Genomic DNA, 14,850 nt, shown 5'->3' on the forward strand with positions numbered 1-14,850 from the left:
TCACTCACCACACTGCAGGTCACGACAACACTTACTCACCCACTCACCACCCACTCACCACACTGTAGGTCACAACAACACTCACTCACCCACTCACTCACCCACTCAACCACACTGCAGGTCACACCAACCACTCACCACACTGCAGGTCACAACAACACTCACTCATCCACTCACCCACTCACTCACCACTCAGGTAAGGACAACGCTCACTCACCCATTCACCTAGCCACTCACTCACCACACTGCAGGCCAAGATGATGATGATGATGATCATCATCTTGATCATCATCCAGCGGTGGACTGACAGAGTGATGTGAGAGAGACAGAGAGAGATTAAATGAAAGCCATTTCATTTAATCTCTCTCTGTCTACTCGTATTTAGATGGATTCACACTCTGTTGATATTCTCTGTCAGACACTCAGATATCTCTCTCTCTATCAATATAGATGGATATTAAAAATAAACCTGCGTGTGACGCTGTTGGGCCACAAGGGCTGTTAGAGAGGCACCGATGGAAGCTCCCACACCCGTCCGCCTTTGTATTCCCAACTGCGGATATTAAAAAAAAATTTTTTTACTCCACCCGCACTGAAGGCCGAGGGGAGCTCTATGGGACTCACAGAACCGGTTCCGACACCGTTCGCCACTGATGACAGCCGTGGTCGGTAATGGAACTGCTCTTAGTAGAAGCTGCTGCTGGGTTCGTGGAGCGTAGATACGCTAACCACTGCGCTACCGCTCCCCGTACACACACACACATATACATAACTACACGCGTGTCTATTCGTACTTAATGTGTACATGACGTTATCATCATGCACACTTGACGTGGTCAATCCACTGCTGGATGAAGTCTCCGTGGGCTCCATGCTACAGCCATATCCCACCATCCTGCCAAGCGACACACACACACAAATATAATAATTATTATTATTTTTTTACTTAAAACTTTCGTCAATGCCGACATTCGTATTCTGGGTTCTTTCGGTAAAGTTACGTAGAAGGAAAATACAAAATAAATTTTAAATTCAAAATAATAAATGTAAAATAATAAAAGCTGTTTCTTTAGGTCATTCGGTAAAGTCACGTATAAAGGTTCAAAGGAAATAACAAAAAAAAGTTGTAAGTCTAAAATTGTATTTCTTACACTTGGCCAAAAGAATGGGGGAGGGGGGTATCGCGTGATTTCAAGAGGACATTTGGAAACCATATAAAGCAACACAGACGGTCGGTCTGTGTTGCTTTATATGGTTTCCAAATTTTACTAAAACCTGTTTAATTTAGTGTGCTCCTCTGTGTATATATCTGCAGTTATGTGTTTCCTCTCTCTCTTAAATTTAGCTCTTCTGTACCTGATGATTGCTTTTGTTGCAATCGAAACGTCGTACGCTATTATGTAATTTTATTATTTCTTATGCCTACGTGACTCTACTGAATGTTATTAATTAGGAACGGGGGCGTGACCAAGGGCGGAGCCTGAAAAGGGGGCGTGGCCAATGGATGGTCCTGGAAAGGGGCGTAGTCAAGGGGCGGGGCCTAAGAAGGGGCGTGACCAAAGGGCCACGCCCACGAAGGCCGAGTCCCGGGAGCGATGGCGTCTGTTTGCCGTCTCTGAGAAGGATTCCGCCGGCTCCGACCCCGGCTCCTCGGCGTCGGCCTCTTCGGTCTCCGCTCTTTGCACAGCAGGTAGAGTGTCACGACGAGGAGCTGTCCTCGTCACCATTGCATCGTCATCCCCGTGGAGTGTGTGTGTCTCGTTACCCGTGGTGGTCACCACACACACGCGGCACGCAGTAGTGAGCTGCTAGATGCCAGCCAAGAGCAGCACAAAGTGGAGCCCTCTCTCTCTCCATCTCTCTCTCTCCCTCTCTCTCTCTCCCTCTCTCCCTCTCTCTCTCGCCCTCTCTCTCCCTCTCTCTCTTTTTTTACGATCAGAAGAAACAAGGAGATGCTTGGTGTAGTCGGCTCTTTGCTCCGTTCATCATTTCGGTTTTTTTGTGTTTTTTTAATGCTTTGCTTTATATAAACCACCCCCCTTTTAAGTGAAAGACCCAAAACATTTTTCTTTCCCCTTCCCTCTCTCCCTCTCTCTCTCTCCCTCTCTCTCTCTCCCTCTATCTCCCTCTCTCTCTCTCTCCCTCTTTCTCCCTCTCTCGCACTCTCTCTCTCCCCCTCTTTCTCTCTCTCTCGCTCTCTCTCTCGCTCTCTCTCCCTCTCTCTTTTTTTACAATCAGAAGAAGCAAGAAGATGCTCAGTGTAGTCGACACTTTGCTCCGTTCATCATTTCGTTTTTTTTGTTTTTTTTAATCTTTGCTTTTTGTAACCCCCCCCCCCTTTTAAGTGAAAGACCCAATTTTTTGTTACTTTTTTTTTCCCCTTCCCTCTCTCTCTACCCCCTCTCTGCCCCCCCCCCTCTCTCTACCCCCCTCTCTGCCTCTCCTCTCTCTCTACCCCCTCTCTGCCCCCCCCTCTCTCTCTGCCCCCTCTCTTCCTACTCCATTTGGCTCTCTCTCGCTCTCTATTTTCTTTATAACTACGACAAGTGCTGCACCTGCACGCAGCCCTTCCCACAGTCAAACGGCCTCCGACGGGTAGCTCAGATCTGCATGCAGAGCTCTCCGTCATCTGCCACCGAGCACACGGCCTCCTCCAGCGCCCACTGCTCCTTGAAGGCCGGCACGGCGTGGGTCAGCCGGGCGTGGCGGAACTCCAGTCACACCCTGGCTCCGACCAGAGCGCGGAAGATGCCCAGGCTGCTGGCCGGACGTTGCCCCTCCAGGGCCACCTTCCTCGCCCTGTATATGGCAAGCTTGGCGTAGCCGAAGAGCACGTTGACCAGCCCCTGAAGATGTTGGGGTCCGTCGCCCTTCGGGTATCCAAAGATGAGGACCATCGGGGAGAAGTGGAGGCTGAACCTTAGGAGGATGTTTCTCAGGACCTTGAACAGCGAGTCCAGGCTCTTGCACTCCACGTATTGGTGCGCCACCGTCTCCACTTTACCGCAGAACCAGCACTCCGGGGACGTGTCGGTGAAGCGCGCCAGGAAGACGTTGGTGGTGACGGTGCCGTGGGCGATGCTCCAGCTGAGGTCGCCGATGCGGTTGTGCGTCGGTCTGCAGTAGAGTTGCCTCCAGCGAGGCCTCTCCGGAGAGACGCAGGGCAGGGCTTTACTCCAGGCATGGTCCTTGTGGCTCCTCAGGGTGTCCTGTTGGTGGAACCGGACCATGTAGGAGTAGAGCACCTTCCTCTTTACATTTGCGAAGGCCACCTCCGGTAGGTCTTCTAGCCGGCACAGGTTGTGATCCGCCTTCGTTTGTCGGCATTGGCGATGCAGTGGCACGACTGAGAGCTCCGGTGGAGGGGGATCGAGAGGGGCCTCGTCATCCCCAACGCCGATGGGGGGCGTTCTCCCCGCTGCCGCTGAGAAGGCCCCTTTGGCTTCGGCCAGGATCCAGGCAACCACCCGGAGCGACTGCAGCCCTGTCTTTGCGGCCACGTCTGCTGGTCCGAACCACCGGCCCCTTGTTTCAGGCTCCACCAGATCTCCCATCCTGGTGAGCCGCGCGTTGGCGAGGCGCCTCTCCATGCCAGGGGTGGTGGTGGTGGATGGCAGCTTTGTCTGTGGGTTCCTGAGGATCGGTTCGAAGACCAGATCCTCGGCCGATTGCAGTTGGTTCAGCCTCCTGACGGCGAGGGAGCTCCATGTCTGCAGGATGCTTCTGTAGAAGGGTGGCAGCTGTCCCAGTGGGAGGCCCTGCAGGTCCATGTAGAATAGTTACTTGGAGCACTGCAGACCCCCCAGCTGTTTCAGGAGGAAGGAGGCCGTGACGCTCCAGGCCGGTGCAGGGGCGGCGTGCAGGAACTTTTGCGCTGCCTGCAGTCGGAAGGTGGCCAGCTGACTCCGCACGCACACCAGCCCATGACCGCCCTCGTCCAGTGGCAGGGCCAGGACCCCAGCCGCGACCCGGTGTCCTCCACCCGACCAGAAGAAGTCGAGGACTCGCTTCTGAAGTGCGTTGACGAGGCTCATGGGGGGGTGCAGGGAGAAGAGTCGGTGCCACAGCATGGACGTCACCAGCTGGTTCACCACCAACGTCTTTGTCCTGAAGGTGAGGAACTTGCACAGGCGACTCCAGGTGGCCAGCAGCTCCTTCACCTTCTCCTCCAGCTCGACCCAGTTCCTCTGCGGTGGTTCCTCCTCTGGTCCGAGGAACACCCCCAGGTGGTGCAGCGATGTTGTGCTCCAATTGATGGCTTTTGCCTTCTCGGGACACTCGGTCATGTCCCACGCTCCAACCAGCAGGCCGCTGCACTTTTGCCAGTTCATCTTTGATGAGGAGGCTTTCGAAAAGACCTCCTGGCACTCATGCAGCAGGGCGACATCAGCCAGGGAGCGCAGGATGAGGAGAACGTTGTCGGCGTATACCGTCAGGACCAACTTGACGCTTGGTTCCCTCAGCACCAGGCCGCTGAGTCTCCGCCTTATGAGATTCAGGAAAGGCTCTAATGCCAGGGCATAAAGTTGGCCCGACAATGGGCATCCGTGTCTCATTCCTCGCTCGAATTTGACCGGGGCAGTGAGGGCGCCGTTGATCTTGATCATGCACTCCGCCTTGGTGTAGAGTAGGCGGATCGTTCGGGCAAAGGCATCCCCAAAACCCAAGGTCTTGAGGGTTCCCAGCAGGTACTTGTGGTCCACTCTGTCAAAAGCCTTTTCCTGGTCAAGAGCAAGAAACGCAATTGGGATGCCCAACCTCTGGGACACCGCGATGAGGTCCCTGACCAGGAAGATGCCGTCGTGGATGGTTCGTCTGGGGATGGTGTAGGACTGGTCCCCGTGTACGACTTGTGCAATCACCCCTTTCAGTCGCAGGGAGAGAGCCTTCGTCAATATTTTGTAGTCTGTGTTCAGGAGGGAGACCGGACGCCAGTTTTGTAGGTGCCTCAGGTCTCCGTTCTTGGGAAGCAGAGTGAGGAGGACGCATTCCCTTTAAGAGTGTGCTCCTAATCTCAGCTCGTTACCTGTATAAAAGACACCTGGGAGCCAGAAATCTTTCTGATTGAGAGGGGGTCAAATACTTATTTCCCTCATTAAAATGCAAATCAATTTATAACATTTTTAACGTGCGTTATTCTGGATTGTTTTGTTGTTATTCTGTCTCTCACTGTTCAAATAAACCTACCATTAAAATGATTGACTGCTCATTTCTTTGTCAGTGGGCAAACGTACAAAATCAGCAGGGGATCAAATACTTTTTTCCCTCACTGTACATAGGCGTTAAGACAATCCCTGCCGAGTACAGTGTAGCTTCACTGTAATACAGTAGGCGACACTGCTAATGTAAATGGCTCCGTTGTGATCAGGGGAACCAAGTGTGTGGGATTATTTTCAGCAGTGTGAAATGCACTGCACGACGACTCCACTGCAGCAGCATACTTGAAATTGGTTTTGGCTAATCAACGTTGATATATGGTGCAATGTATGCTCAATTAAAAAAAAAAACGTGTTGTCAAATATCAGACTGGCCCAGTCCGGAATGGTTTTTGAAACTCCTGAATGTTTATATGTATTGAAGACTCTGAATGCATTGTGTTTACTGCCAATACCAATTAGGACATGTATGCATGCCATTACTACAAAACTTCCTTAGTTTGGGACAATGATTAGCCAAAGTTAAACCCCTGCAACTCGTGTTTTCAGTTATTTGCTTTTTCGAAGGAACAGTTAACAGTTAAGCCCAACAATTGAAAACTATTTAAAAAAACATACTTTAGAACAGTAAACACAACAAAGTCTTGCTTCTGATTCAATGCATTCTATCAAGATCGCGGGTTTATTGAAGACCAATTTCGAAGTAAAGTCTGCGCGGGAATTAAACGATACAATTGACAACATACCTACCCCCAAGTGAAATTTAAAATCAATAAAAAAAACACCAGCTTCTCCTCCCCAGTTGCAACAAAGTGATAGATGTGTATGCAGAGGAGACGATTGACAAGAGTTTAACTCGTTGGTGGTTTGTTCATTGTGGCAGGGCGCTGAAAGCCATCTCCTTCATCCGACGCCGGCTCACGGTGAAACGACCACGAGTCCTGTTAAAGCTGTCACCAAAGGGGGCCACAAAACAAGAGGAAGTTATCACGACAGCAATGTATGAAACAAACCCATTTTTACGACGATTAAGGCAATGGAGAGCAAGAGCAGGCAGTGGTTAAAACAAAAATCTAGAATTTTTTTTTAAAGATTTATGGAGCTGTTAATCAGAACAAAGGATGTGTTTGCATTTTAGTCAACTTTAAAAAAAGAGCAAATGAGACGTTGAAACCAAGTACATTTGTTGGTAATGATTAATAATTTGTATATATATAAACTCCCAGAAAACAAATTGTACATGCCAATGTAAGATATTATTTTCATATAAAAATATTCACTGAAAAGTTACATTTGCTCTTGTGCCAGTGTGCACAGCAGTGGACTATTTAACACATGCTGACTGATTTCTTACTATAAATGTGCTAGCTTTGAATCATACATTATTTTAACATCAATACATTTCTTTAGAACCAGCGACACAGACAAGCCTTTACCTCTGTTAAGAAGCAAAGCATGTTTTGATTTAAAGCTTTAGTGACTGCAGGGATTCATATTCTTGGTTCTTTCGGTAAAGTAGAAGGGAAACAATAAAATAATAAAAATATAAAACAATAAAATTCTCACGACGTTTCGACTGCAACACAAGCAATCATCATCATGTGTGAAAACCACAGCAAGAAAATTTCACACCTGATGATTGCTTGTGTTGCAGTCGAAACGTCGTGAGAATTGTATTGTTTTATATTTGTATTATTTTATTGTTTCCCTTCTACGTGGTGACTTTACCGAAAAAACCAAGAATAAGCAAAGCATGCTTCTGCTTCAACACATTCTGGCTACTTTTCGAGGGCTTTCTCCACTCCACTGAAGAAGATCTTTTGTAGCTTCTCATCCGAGTCTACAAACCCATCGCCGTTGGCCTTGGAGTGGAGAAGTTTCCCTCCCACAATCTGCACCTCCAGGAAGCCAGTCTGCGTCGGGGTCCCCTCACCAGTTATCTCTCCAGGGAACTCGGTTGCAAGTTAATCCTTGAGGTGGTGAAACCGACTTCGGTACCCTCAGGCGCCAACAATAAACGATGCGTATTTTGAGCGGCATTGCTGCTGTAGAGGTGGTTGAGGCTGAAACGTCTGTTCTGCACCATCACTGAACCGCGTCTTATCTCCCTCGCTCTCTCCCTCTACCCTCTCTACTACCACCACTATCACTACTACTACCACCACTATCACTACTACTACCACCACTAACTACCACTACTACTGCCACCACTATTACTACCACTACTACCGCCACTACTACCACTACTACCGCCACTATTACCACTACTACTACTACCACCACTATTACTACTACCACTACTACTGCCACCACTCTTACTACCACTACTACCACCACTATTACCACTACTACTACCACCACTAACTACTACTACCACCACTAACTACTACCACCACCACTATTACTACCACCACTAACTACCACTCTTACTACCACTACTACCACCACTATTACTACTATTACTACCACTACTACCACCACTAACTACTACTACCACCACTAACTACTACTACCACCACTCTCACTACTATTACTATCACTACTACCACTACTATCACTACTACCACCACTACTACCACCACTATTACTACCACTACTATGATCACCACTATTACTACCACTACTATGATCACCACTACCACCACTATTACTACCACCACTACTATCACCACTAACTACCACTACTACCACCATTATTACTATCACCATGACTACCACTACTAATACCGCTACTGCTGTTGTATATATAGGTGTTATGAAAATTGATGAAAATAATGAAAATTAAATGAAATTTGCATAATTTATTCGAAATTATGTTAATCAGTGTAATTATGCGCATAAATTATGCTGATTCGAGAGATAATCGTATTAATTTATGCGAGTGGGTGTGGTTATGATAATGCAGGTCGTTATGGATTCTAAGGTCGAGCCTCGGTGACGAGGATTGTGTTATGAATTGGAATAACGCAATTAATCGTATGCAGTGACGCAGGCGTTGTGAGCGTGAATGAGAGAGAGTCGATTCGACTCTGCTCTTTAATTCCGTATTATCGATAAGGATACGATTACTCTCGATTGAACACATGATCTGTCTTGACTCTTGACTTAACTTCACTGACTTTTGAAAATGCGGCTGACCGTTATATTCAAAGACAATTCTCTCTGCGCAGTGGAAAAGGGGGGGCGGGGTCTGTGTGTGTGAGTTTGTGTGTGTGTGTACAGATGGCTCCTGCGATAACGATCTGTTTGCCCTGGCGTGAAATTCCTCTCTCGCGCTCTTCGGGAGACAAAGGTGGTCGGGAGTACCTATCTCTTTATACTTTCGACTTTATATTTCTCAAATACAATTTGGTCCCATGTTCGCCAAGACTCGTGTTTGTAACTACGTCCTCCCGACACCCCTCTCGGGTTACCGAGGTTCGCATTGATATGATGGAGTTATTAGAAAGAAAAATAATTTTCATCCTGAGTTTAAGAGGTCCGTTTCCAGATTGTTGGAATCCATATCCCTTGGTTCTGTAAGGTTCTATAATGGAATATTGTTTAAGGTTAACACGTTATTATTAATGTTATATTACAATTTTCTTTAAAACTTTGTTTGCCTGGATGCCGTGTGTGGGGTGGGGTGTGTCTCCTCATCAAACCCGGCTGGCTTTTCCAGATGGCCCCTTGTGATAAGGTGTAATTCCTGCTTCTCCGCGCTGTGAGAGAGACAAAGGTGGTCGGGGTTGCTTGGGACATTGTTTAAACTCTTTCGTAAGTTTGCCCATTCGCCTCATTCCTTCTCGATAACCTTTGATGTGACTCGGTATTTTGTCTCCAAGCTTTGTTTTAACAGTAAAAGTATTAAAGGTGAAAATCATTTGATAGCGAATTAATTATTGGATAATAATTCACTGATGTATCTGGTGGCCTGGTCTTGATTGGAGTGAGCGCGAGGACCGCTAAATTTAGCTTATTCTTGTTATTGCATTTTAAATTTGAACCGTTGTTTTAATGACAAAGGAAAAAAAAATATATGGTTTAACCCGTGGGCGTCCTCGTTTCTGGCTTCCGGAGGGCTTCCCTCTGCGTGACCTCCCTTAGGGCACATCAAACTCTTGTTCATCTGGAGATCTTCGCAGATAGCTGCTAACATCCTCGCCTCGAGAGTGTTATTATTTCTTTATTTTTTAATGGTCTGTTTATGATCGACATCTGGTTTTTCGTGTGCCTGGCTTACGGGTTTTGTTGATTATTTTTTTGTTTGTTAAAAAAATATTATATATAACGCAAATATTGTTAATATCAATTTTGGAAAAGGCTCATATACAACACACCGCCCTTTTAAAAATGATCGGTGGTCTGCCACGGATTATTTTAAAAATAAAAGAAAAATGCCTTTTCCATCTCGAACCATCGACATTCCTCGAGTTGACTGATTTTTCCTTACAACGCGTGCGTACGTGTCACAGCATGATTACATTTGAAATAAGAAAATAAAAGAACAGGAAAAATAAAAAAAATAAAGGCAACATGTTACATCGGTTGTTATCAATTATTGCTACTTTGATTTTTGTTTCAGTTCCTGGGAAACACTGGATAGCGGTTTTGAGCCCGGTGGTACACCGTTTCCCTCCATTCACCTCTTTGTTTAATGTTTACCAAGTTATTGGCAACCTTACTGCCACCTTTGGTCAGGAGTGCAGAATAATTTTTCTCATGGCCAGGTATTTTAGAGTAACCTGTGACCTTTCCATGCAACATAATCACATCATCGTTTTGGTTCATCGTCGGTATGGCTTTAGCCAAATGAGCACGGTTCCTTGGTTCGTATCGGTAATTTTTTTTATCCCTCGCCTTCCCTGTGGGTTTATGTGGCGTGAAGCCATGTCGAGCGCCACCAGGATTAGTACACAACACGAGTTTCCGTGCTCGACTGTTGGGGTCATTTGCCTTCTCCGCAGCCAGGTGCAGATTTGCTGACTCCGTACCACGATTCGATGCCTCGATTCGATTCCATGTTTTTGCGTGTGCTGGATTTCCACACATTCCCCGATCCATCATGGATTTTTGTCTCCGTAGCGCGTTTCCCTGGCATTTTCACAGTACTCTCACGCAATTTTGCGACACAATTGATCGCTTTTCCATTTACCAAACAAGCATGTTTCTCCTCCCGATCCTGTTGGTTATCATTTCCTGTTGGATCACACTTAATGGTTAATTTTCCCTGTTCAATAGGTGTGTTCACCACGGGAGCGACTCTCGCGTTCTCCACCAGATTATCAGAGCGGGTGCATGACGCATTTAGTTTTCCACAATCATGGTTCCCCTCCTGGTTCTGTTTGTAACCTCCAACCTGCTTGATTTTTTCAAAGGGCTGTGATTTTTTTTTCAGATCAGCGGACACCTCTTTCCCTGTCATTTTCCTCTCAACCAGTGTGAGCGATTTATCACGTGCCCATGTCACCCTCTTTGTTACAGCCAAGCCATGTGTGCCCCTTCTGTATCGTGGAATGGGGAATCGGCATGATTCTGCTCTTGGCCTATACACGCCGTGATTCTCGCGATTATGTGTCTTTGTGTGTCATGGCCGCCCATTCTCTATGTGCCACTGTCGACCGTAATTGTTATCTCACCATCTGTGTGGGTAATTTTGGCCGGCTGTGTGCCGCTGCATTGGGTGAAGATATGGTCCTGCTCTTTGCTTCCACCCGTGGCGATTGTCGCAAATACGCGTCTCTGCACGCTGCGAACGCTCCTGGCCTGTGTGCCGTGGAATTGGGAACTGGTCTGACTTTGCTCGTGGTCTCCACGCGTTGCGATTCTCGCAAATACGCGTCCCTACATGCTGCGATCGCTCCTGGTCTGTGTGCCGTGGAATTGGGCACTGGTCTGACTTTGCTCGTGGTCTCTACACGTTGCGATTGTCGCAAATACGCGTCCCTGCACGCTGCGATCGCTCTCGGTCTGCGTGCCATTGTCTCGTGTAATTGTTATCTGACCACCCGTGTATGTAATTATGTTGGTAATCCGTGGGTGCTTTTTGTTTTCTGCACTGTGGGCCTGCGTGCATCAAATGCCTCACATGTTTTTTCTTTTCCTCTGATAGGCTGGTTACCTTGCCCCATTCTCTGTGTGCTGTGGAATCATTGTTTTTAGCCCGGTACTGCCAAGCCATGTGTGCCCGATCCACTATGTGGTCTAAGGAGGCTGTCTCTGGACTTAAGACCATTCCCACAATTTCTGTAATCTCTGGACTCAAAGATCCAAAAAACATAATTTTGAACCTTTTGTCACCTTCGTGATACTGATCCACATCACCTGCGTAGTACGCTCTTTTAAATCGCATGAGGTAATCCCGAGGATCCTCGTCTGCACACTGGGTCATAGATTTTGCAGCGTTAAATCCCTCAGACAGTGTTATTTTACTGGCAAATAAGGAAAAGAATATGTATACGATTTACCCTGTTGGCGTCTCCGTGTCTACTCTCTTGGTGTTCTGACCTCGGAGGGACCTTTCCTAAGGGGCCCATCAAACTCTTGTTCATCTGGAGATTTTCGCCGATAGCTGTTACATCCTCGCCTTGAGAGTTTTATTATTTCTTTATATATATGGCCTGTTTATGGCCGACATCTGGTTTTTCGTGTTTCTGGCTTACGGGCTTTATTCATTAAAAAATATATATTGTTTGTCACGAAAGAAAGGAAAAAGAAATCTAGGTGTATACATCCGTAAATAATCTTATGGATATTAATTGTGGAAAAAGGGCCGTATACAACACTGCAGGAATTAACATTCTTAGTTCTTTCGGTAAAGTCACGTAGATAGTAAGTTAAATAAAAATAGCAATAAAATAAATGAATAATTCCAAATAAAGCAAAAAAACTCACATCGTTTTGATCGCAACACAAGTGGTCTTTATTAAATGTAATTGTATTATCAATTATTGTTATTTTCTATCTACGTAACTTTACCGAAATCAACAAGAATACGTGTGTCAATGTCTATCGGTCAAAGACGCTAAACGGAGTGACGCGCAAACTCCAAATATACAGGAGGCGTCAGGGTCGGGATCGAACCCACGACTTCCTGTATACCAGGTGAGGTAGTTAACATCTCACCACCGAGAGAGACAAGCAAACTCCAGTTAGCCACGGCTATGTTCGTTTATCCTCGATTAATTACTTGGAGTGAGGAAGCATTCATGCCAAGCAGATGAAGCTTGGCCAGGCGTGATTCTAGACACGCCTGTTTACCCAGTGACAGTGTACAGTTTGTGTTTGCAGTAACGTCTATTAACTCTGTTGAACACGGAGGTTATATCATAACAATAGTTTACTTTTGTTTTCCTCTGGAACTCTTTGTAAGAATGGAAACAGGAAGTTAACACAGCACACACATTCAGCTGAAGTCGGAACTGTTCATCCCAGCATTCAAGGACATCTGAGCCTGGATTCACACCTCTAAGTTGCGATTGAACATTAATTTATGAATTTCTGCACAACACAAATAGTATTATTTTCAACACCCTTTGCTATGTCCGCTGAATTTAGCTCTCATAAATATTCCTTTTGTAGCCAGACAGCCGAAATTGTGTGCTCGGAGTTTTGGGTGAACATTCATTTTGAAGATACGAGGGCTTCCAGGCATATTTATGACCATTTGCCCTCTCATTGTGTGCCATAACAGCCCGTGTGATGAATTTGGGAAACGTTTTTACTACATCATGAATATATGAATATAGACGTGTAAGTCACATGTGACTATATGTGCATTCCTCTGTGCCTCGATACTGTCGTGTAGATGGTGTGGATATTATTTTTTTCTGTCTGCAGCTGACGCTTCCTCTGACGCTTCCTCCGCAGAATTGGTCTGATGGAGCAAATGCACTCAGCGCAGCTCGGTATGACAAGTCAACAATGCGACCAGCGTGCATACAGCACGGATCGGACTGGAAATTTGACACGGCACCAGAGAACTCACACAGGAGAGAAACCCTTCAGGTGCACTGTGTGTGGGAAGGCGTTTGCATGGCCATCAGTTCTTCAGACCCACCAGAGAACACACACAGGAGAGAAACCCTTCAAGTGCACTGTGTGTAGGAAGGCATTTTCACTGTCATCTGTTCTTAAAAAACACCAGAGAATACACACAGGAGAGAAACCCTTCAAGTGCACTCTGTGCGGGAAGGCATTTTCACAGTCATCAAATCTTCAAGTACACCAGAGAACACACACGGGAGAGAAACCCTTCAAGTGCAGTGTGTGTGCGAAGGCATTTTCAGATTTATCTACTCTTAAAAAACACCAGAGAACACACACAGGAGAGAAACCCTTCAAGTGCAGTGTGTGCGTGAAGGCATTTGCACAGTCATCTGATCTTGTAAAACACCAGAGAACACACACAGGAGAGAAACCCTTCAGGTGCAGTGTGTGCGTGAAGGCATTTGCACAGTCATCTGATCTTGTAAAACACCAGAGAACACACACGGGAGAGAAACCCTTCAGGTGCACGATGTGCGGAATGGCGTTTACACAGTCATGTTATCTTGTAACACACCAGAGAACACACACGGGAGAGAAACCTTTCAGGTGTACGATGTGTGGGATGGCGTTTACACAGTCGTATAATCTCGTATTACACCAGAGAACACACACGGGAGAGAAACCCTTCAAGTGCAGTGTTTGTGGGAAGGCATTTTCATGGTCATTTACTCTTAAAAAACACCAGAGAACACACACAGGAGAGAAACCTTTCAGGTGCACTCTGTGCGGGAATGCATTTGCACATTCATCAAATCTTCAAGTACACCAGAGAACACATCAGAAGATCCACAAGGAGTGGAGTTTGAAATCAGCTTGTGAAAGTCAAAGTGCCGCAATGAGCCCATCCCTCATGAAACAAGAACCGGACGAAAATCCCAGCTTGGACACTTTTAAAGGTATCGAGGTGAAATATGAAGAGGTGAAATGTGAAGAAGTGATGAGCGAAGAAGTGAAGGTAAAATGTGAAGTTGAAGATTCAACTCCAAAATGGGACCTTCACATCGTAAAGCAGGAGGAGAATTCTGACTGAGGCAGAGTGAGGCAACTCCCAGCAGTTTGTGGAAGTGGAGGTGTGGGTGGACTTCCTCCTAGACAATACAAAGTCAAGTGGAGACCCGGTAGATGTGTAAGCCAGAGACGATGTCACTACAATAGATGCACCTTTGTAAATAGGCCTTTAATGACAAGAATGTGAAGTTGAACACTTTATGGGCCCGTGGGTTGGGTAGATCTCTAATCAGGAGCAAGAGCTAATAAGCTCCCAAGCATTCACTATGTTATCATAATTGCTTTTACATGGTGCTTGCTTAATCGCCTCAGCAACTCGGAGTTTTGTGTCGTACCTCATCTGAAACACTCGAAGAGCATCCCCAAGTAGCAGCTGCCCCTGTGTGGCACAAGGTGCTGGCCCAGCACCGGCCTGCATGTGGACAAGAGCCTGTCAGTAGGGGGCGATGATTGATGCGTCATCTCAGTTGTGTAGTTTGTAGGTAATGTTTAGAATTTGCTACATTTTCACTCAGACGCCAGCATGCAATGGCCTACTCATTTTGAATGACACAGTATGTTTTACATACACTGTGAAGCAGACTATGCAACTTTTTTGTAAAAGCTTCTTGATAATACATGTAACGTGATGCAGTATATTTCACTGCAGTAATCTAAT

At 46.4% G+C, this 14,850-nt stretch overlaps 1 protein-coding gene and 1 pseudogene across 1 annotated transcript in view; one reads left to right on the forward strand and one right to left on the reverse strand.

Annotated features, from left to right (window-relative positions):
* Positions 1-14,272, forward strand: part of LOC142913938 (uncharacterized) — a 57,671-nt gene extending 43,399 nt beyond the window's left edge. Inside the window, exons 2-3 of the mRNA XM_076061057.1 lie at positions 427-450; positions 13,104-14,272. Coding sequence (XP_075917172.1) covers positions 427-450; positions 13,104-14,214 — 1,135 coding nt within the window. The 3' untranslated portion in view covers positions 14,215-14,272. The remainder of the gene's footprint in view (positions 1-426; positions 451-13,103) is intronic.
* Positions 6,935-7,196, reverse strand: LOC116937285 (selenoprotein W pseudogene; annotated as a pseudogene).
* Positions 14,273-14,850: the final 578 nt, after the last annotated feature.

Source organism: Petromyzon marinus, unplaced genomic scaffold (genome assembly GCF_048934315.1).
Source record: "Petromyzon marinus isolate PM22_M1 ecotype Great Lakes invasive population unplaced genomic scaffold, UKy_Petmar_22M1.pri1.0 PM_G_Scaffold_27, whole genome shotgun sequence".
In the NCBI taxonomy this organism is placed as follows: Eukaryota; Metazoa; Chordata; class Hyperoartia; order Petromyzontiformes; family Petromyzontidae; genus Petromyzon; species Petromyzon marinus.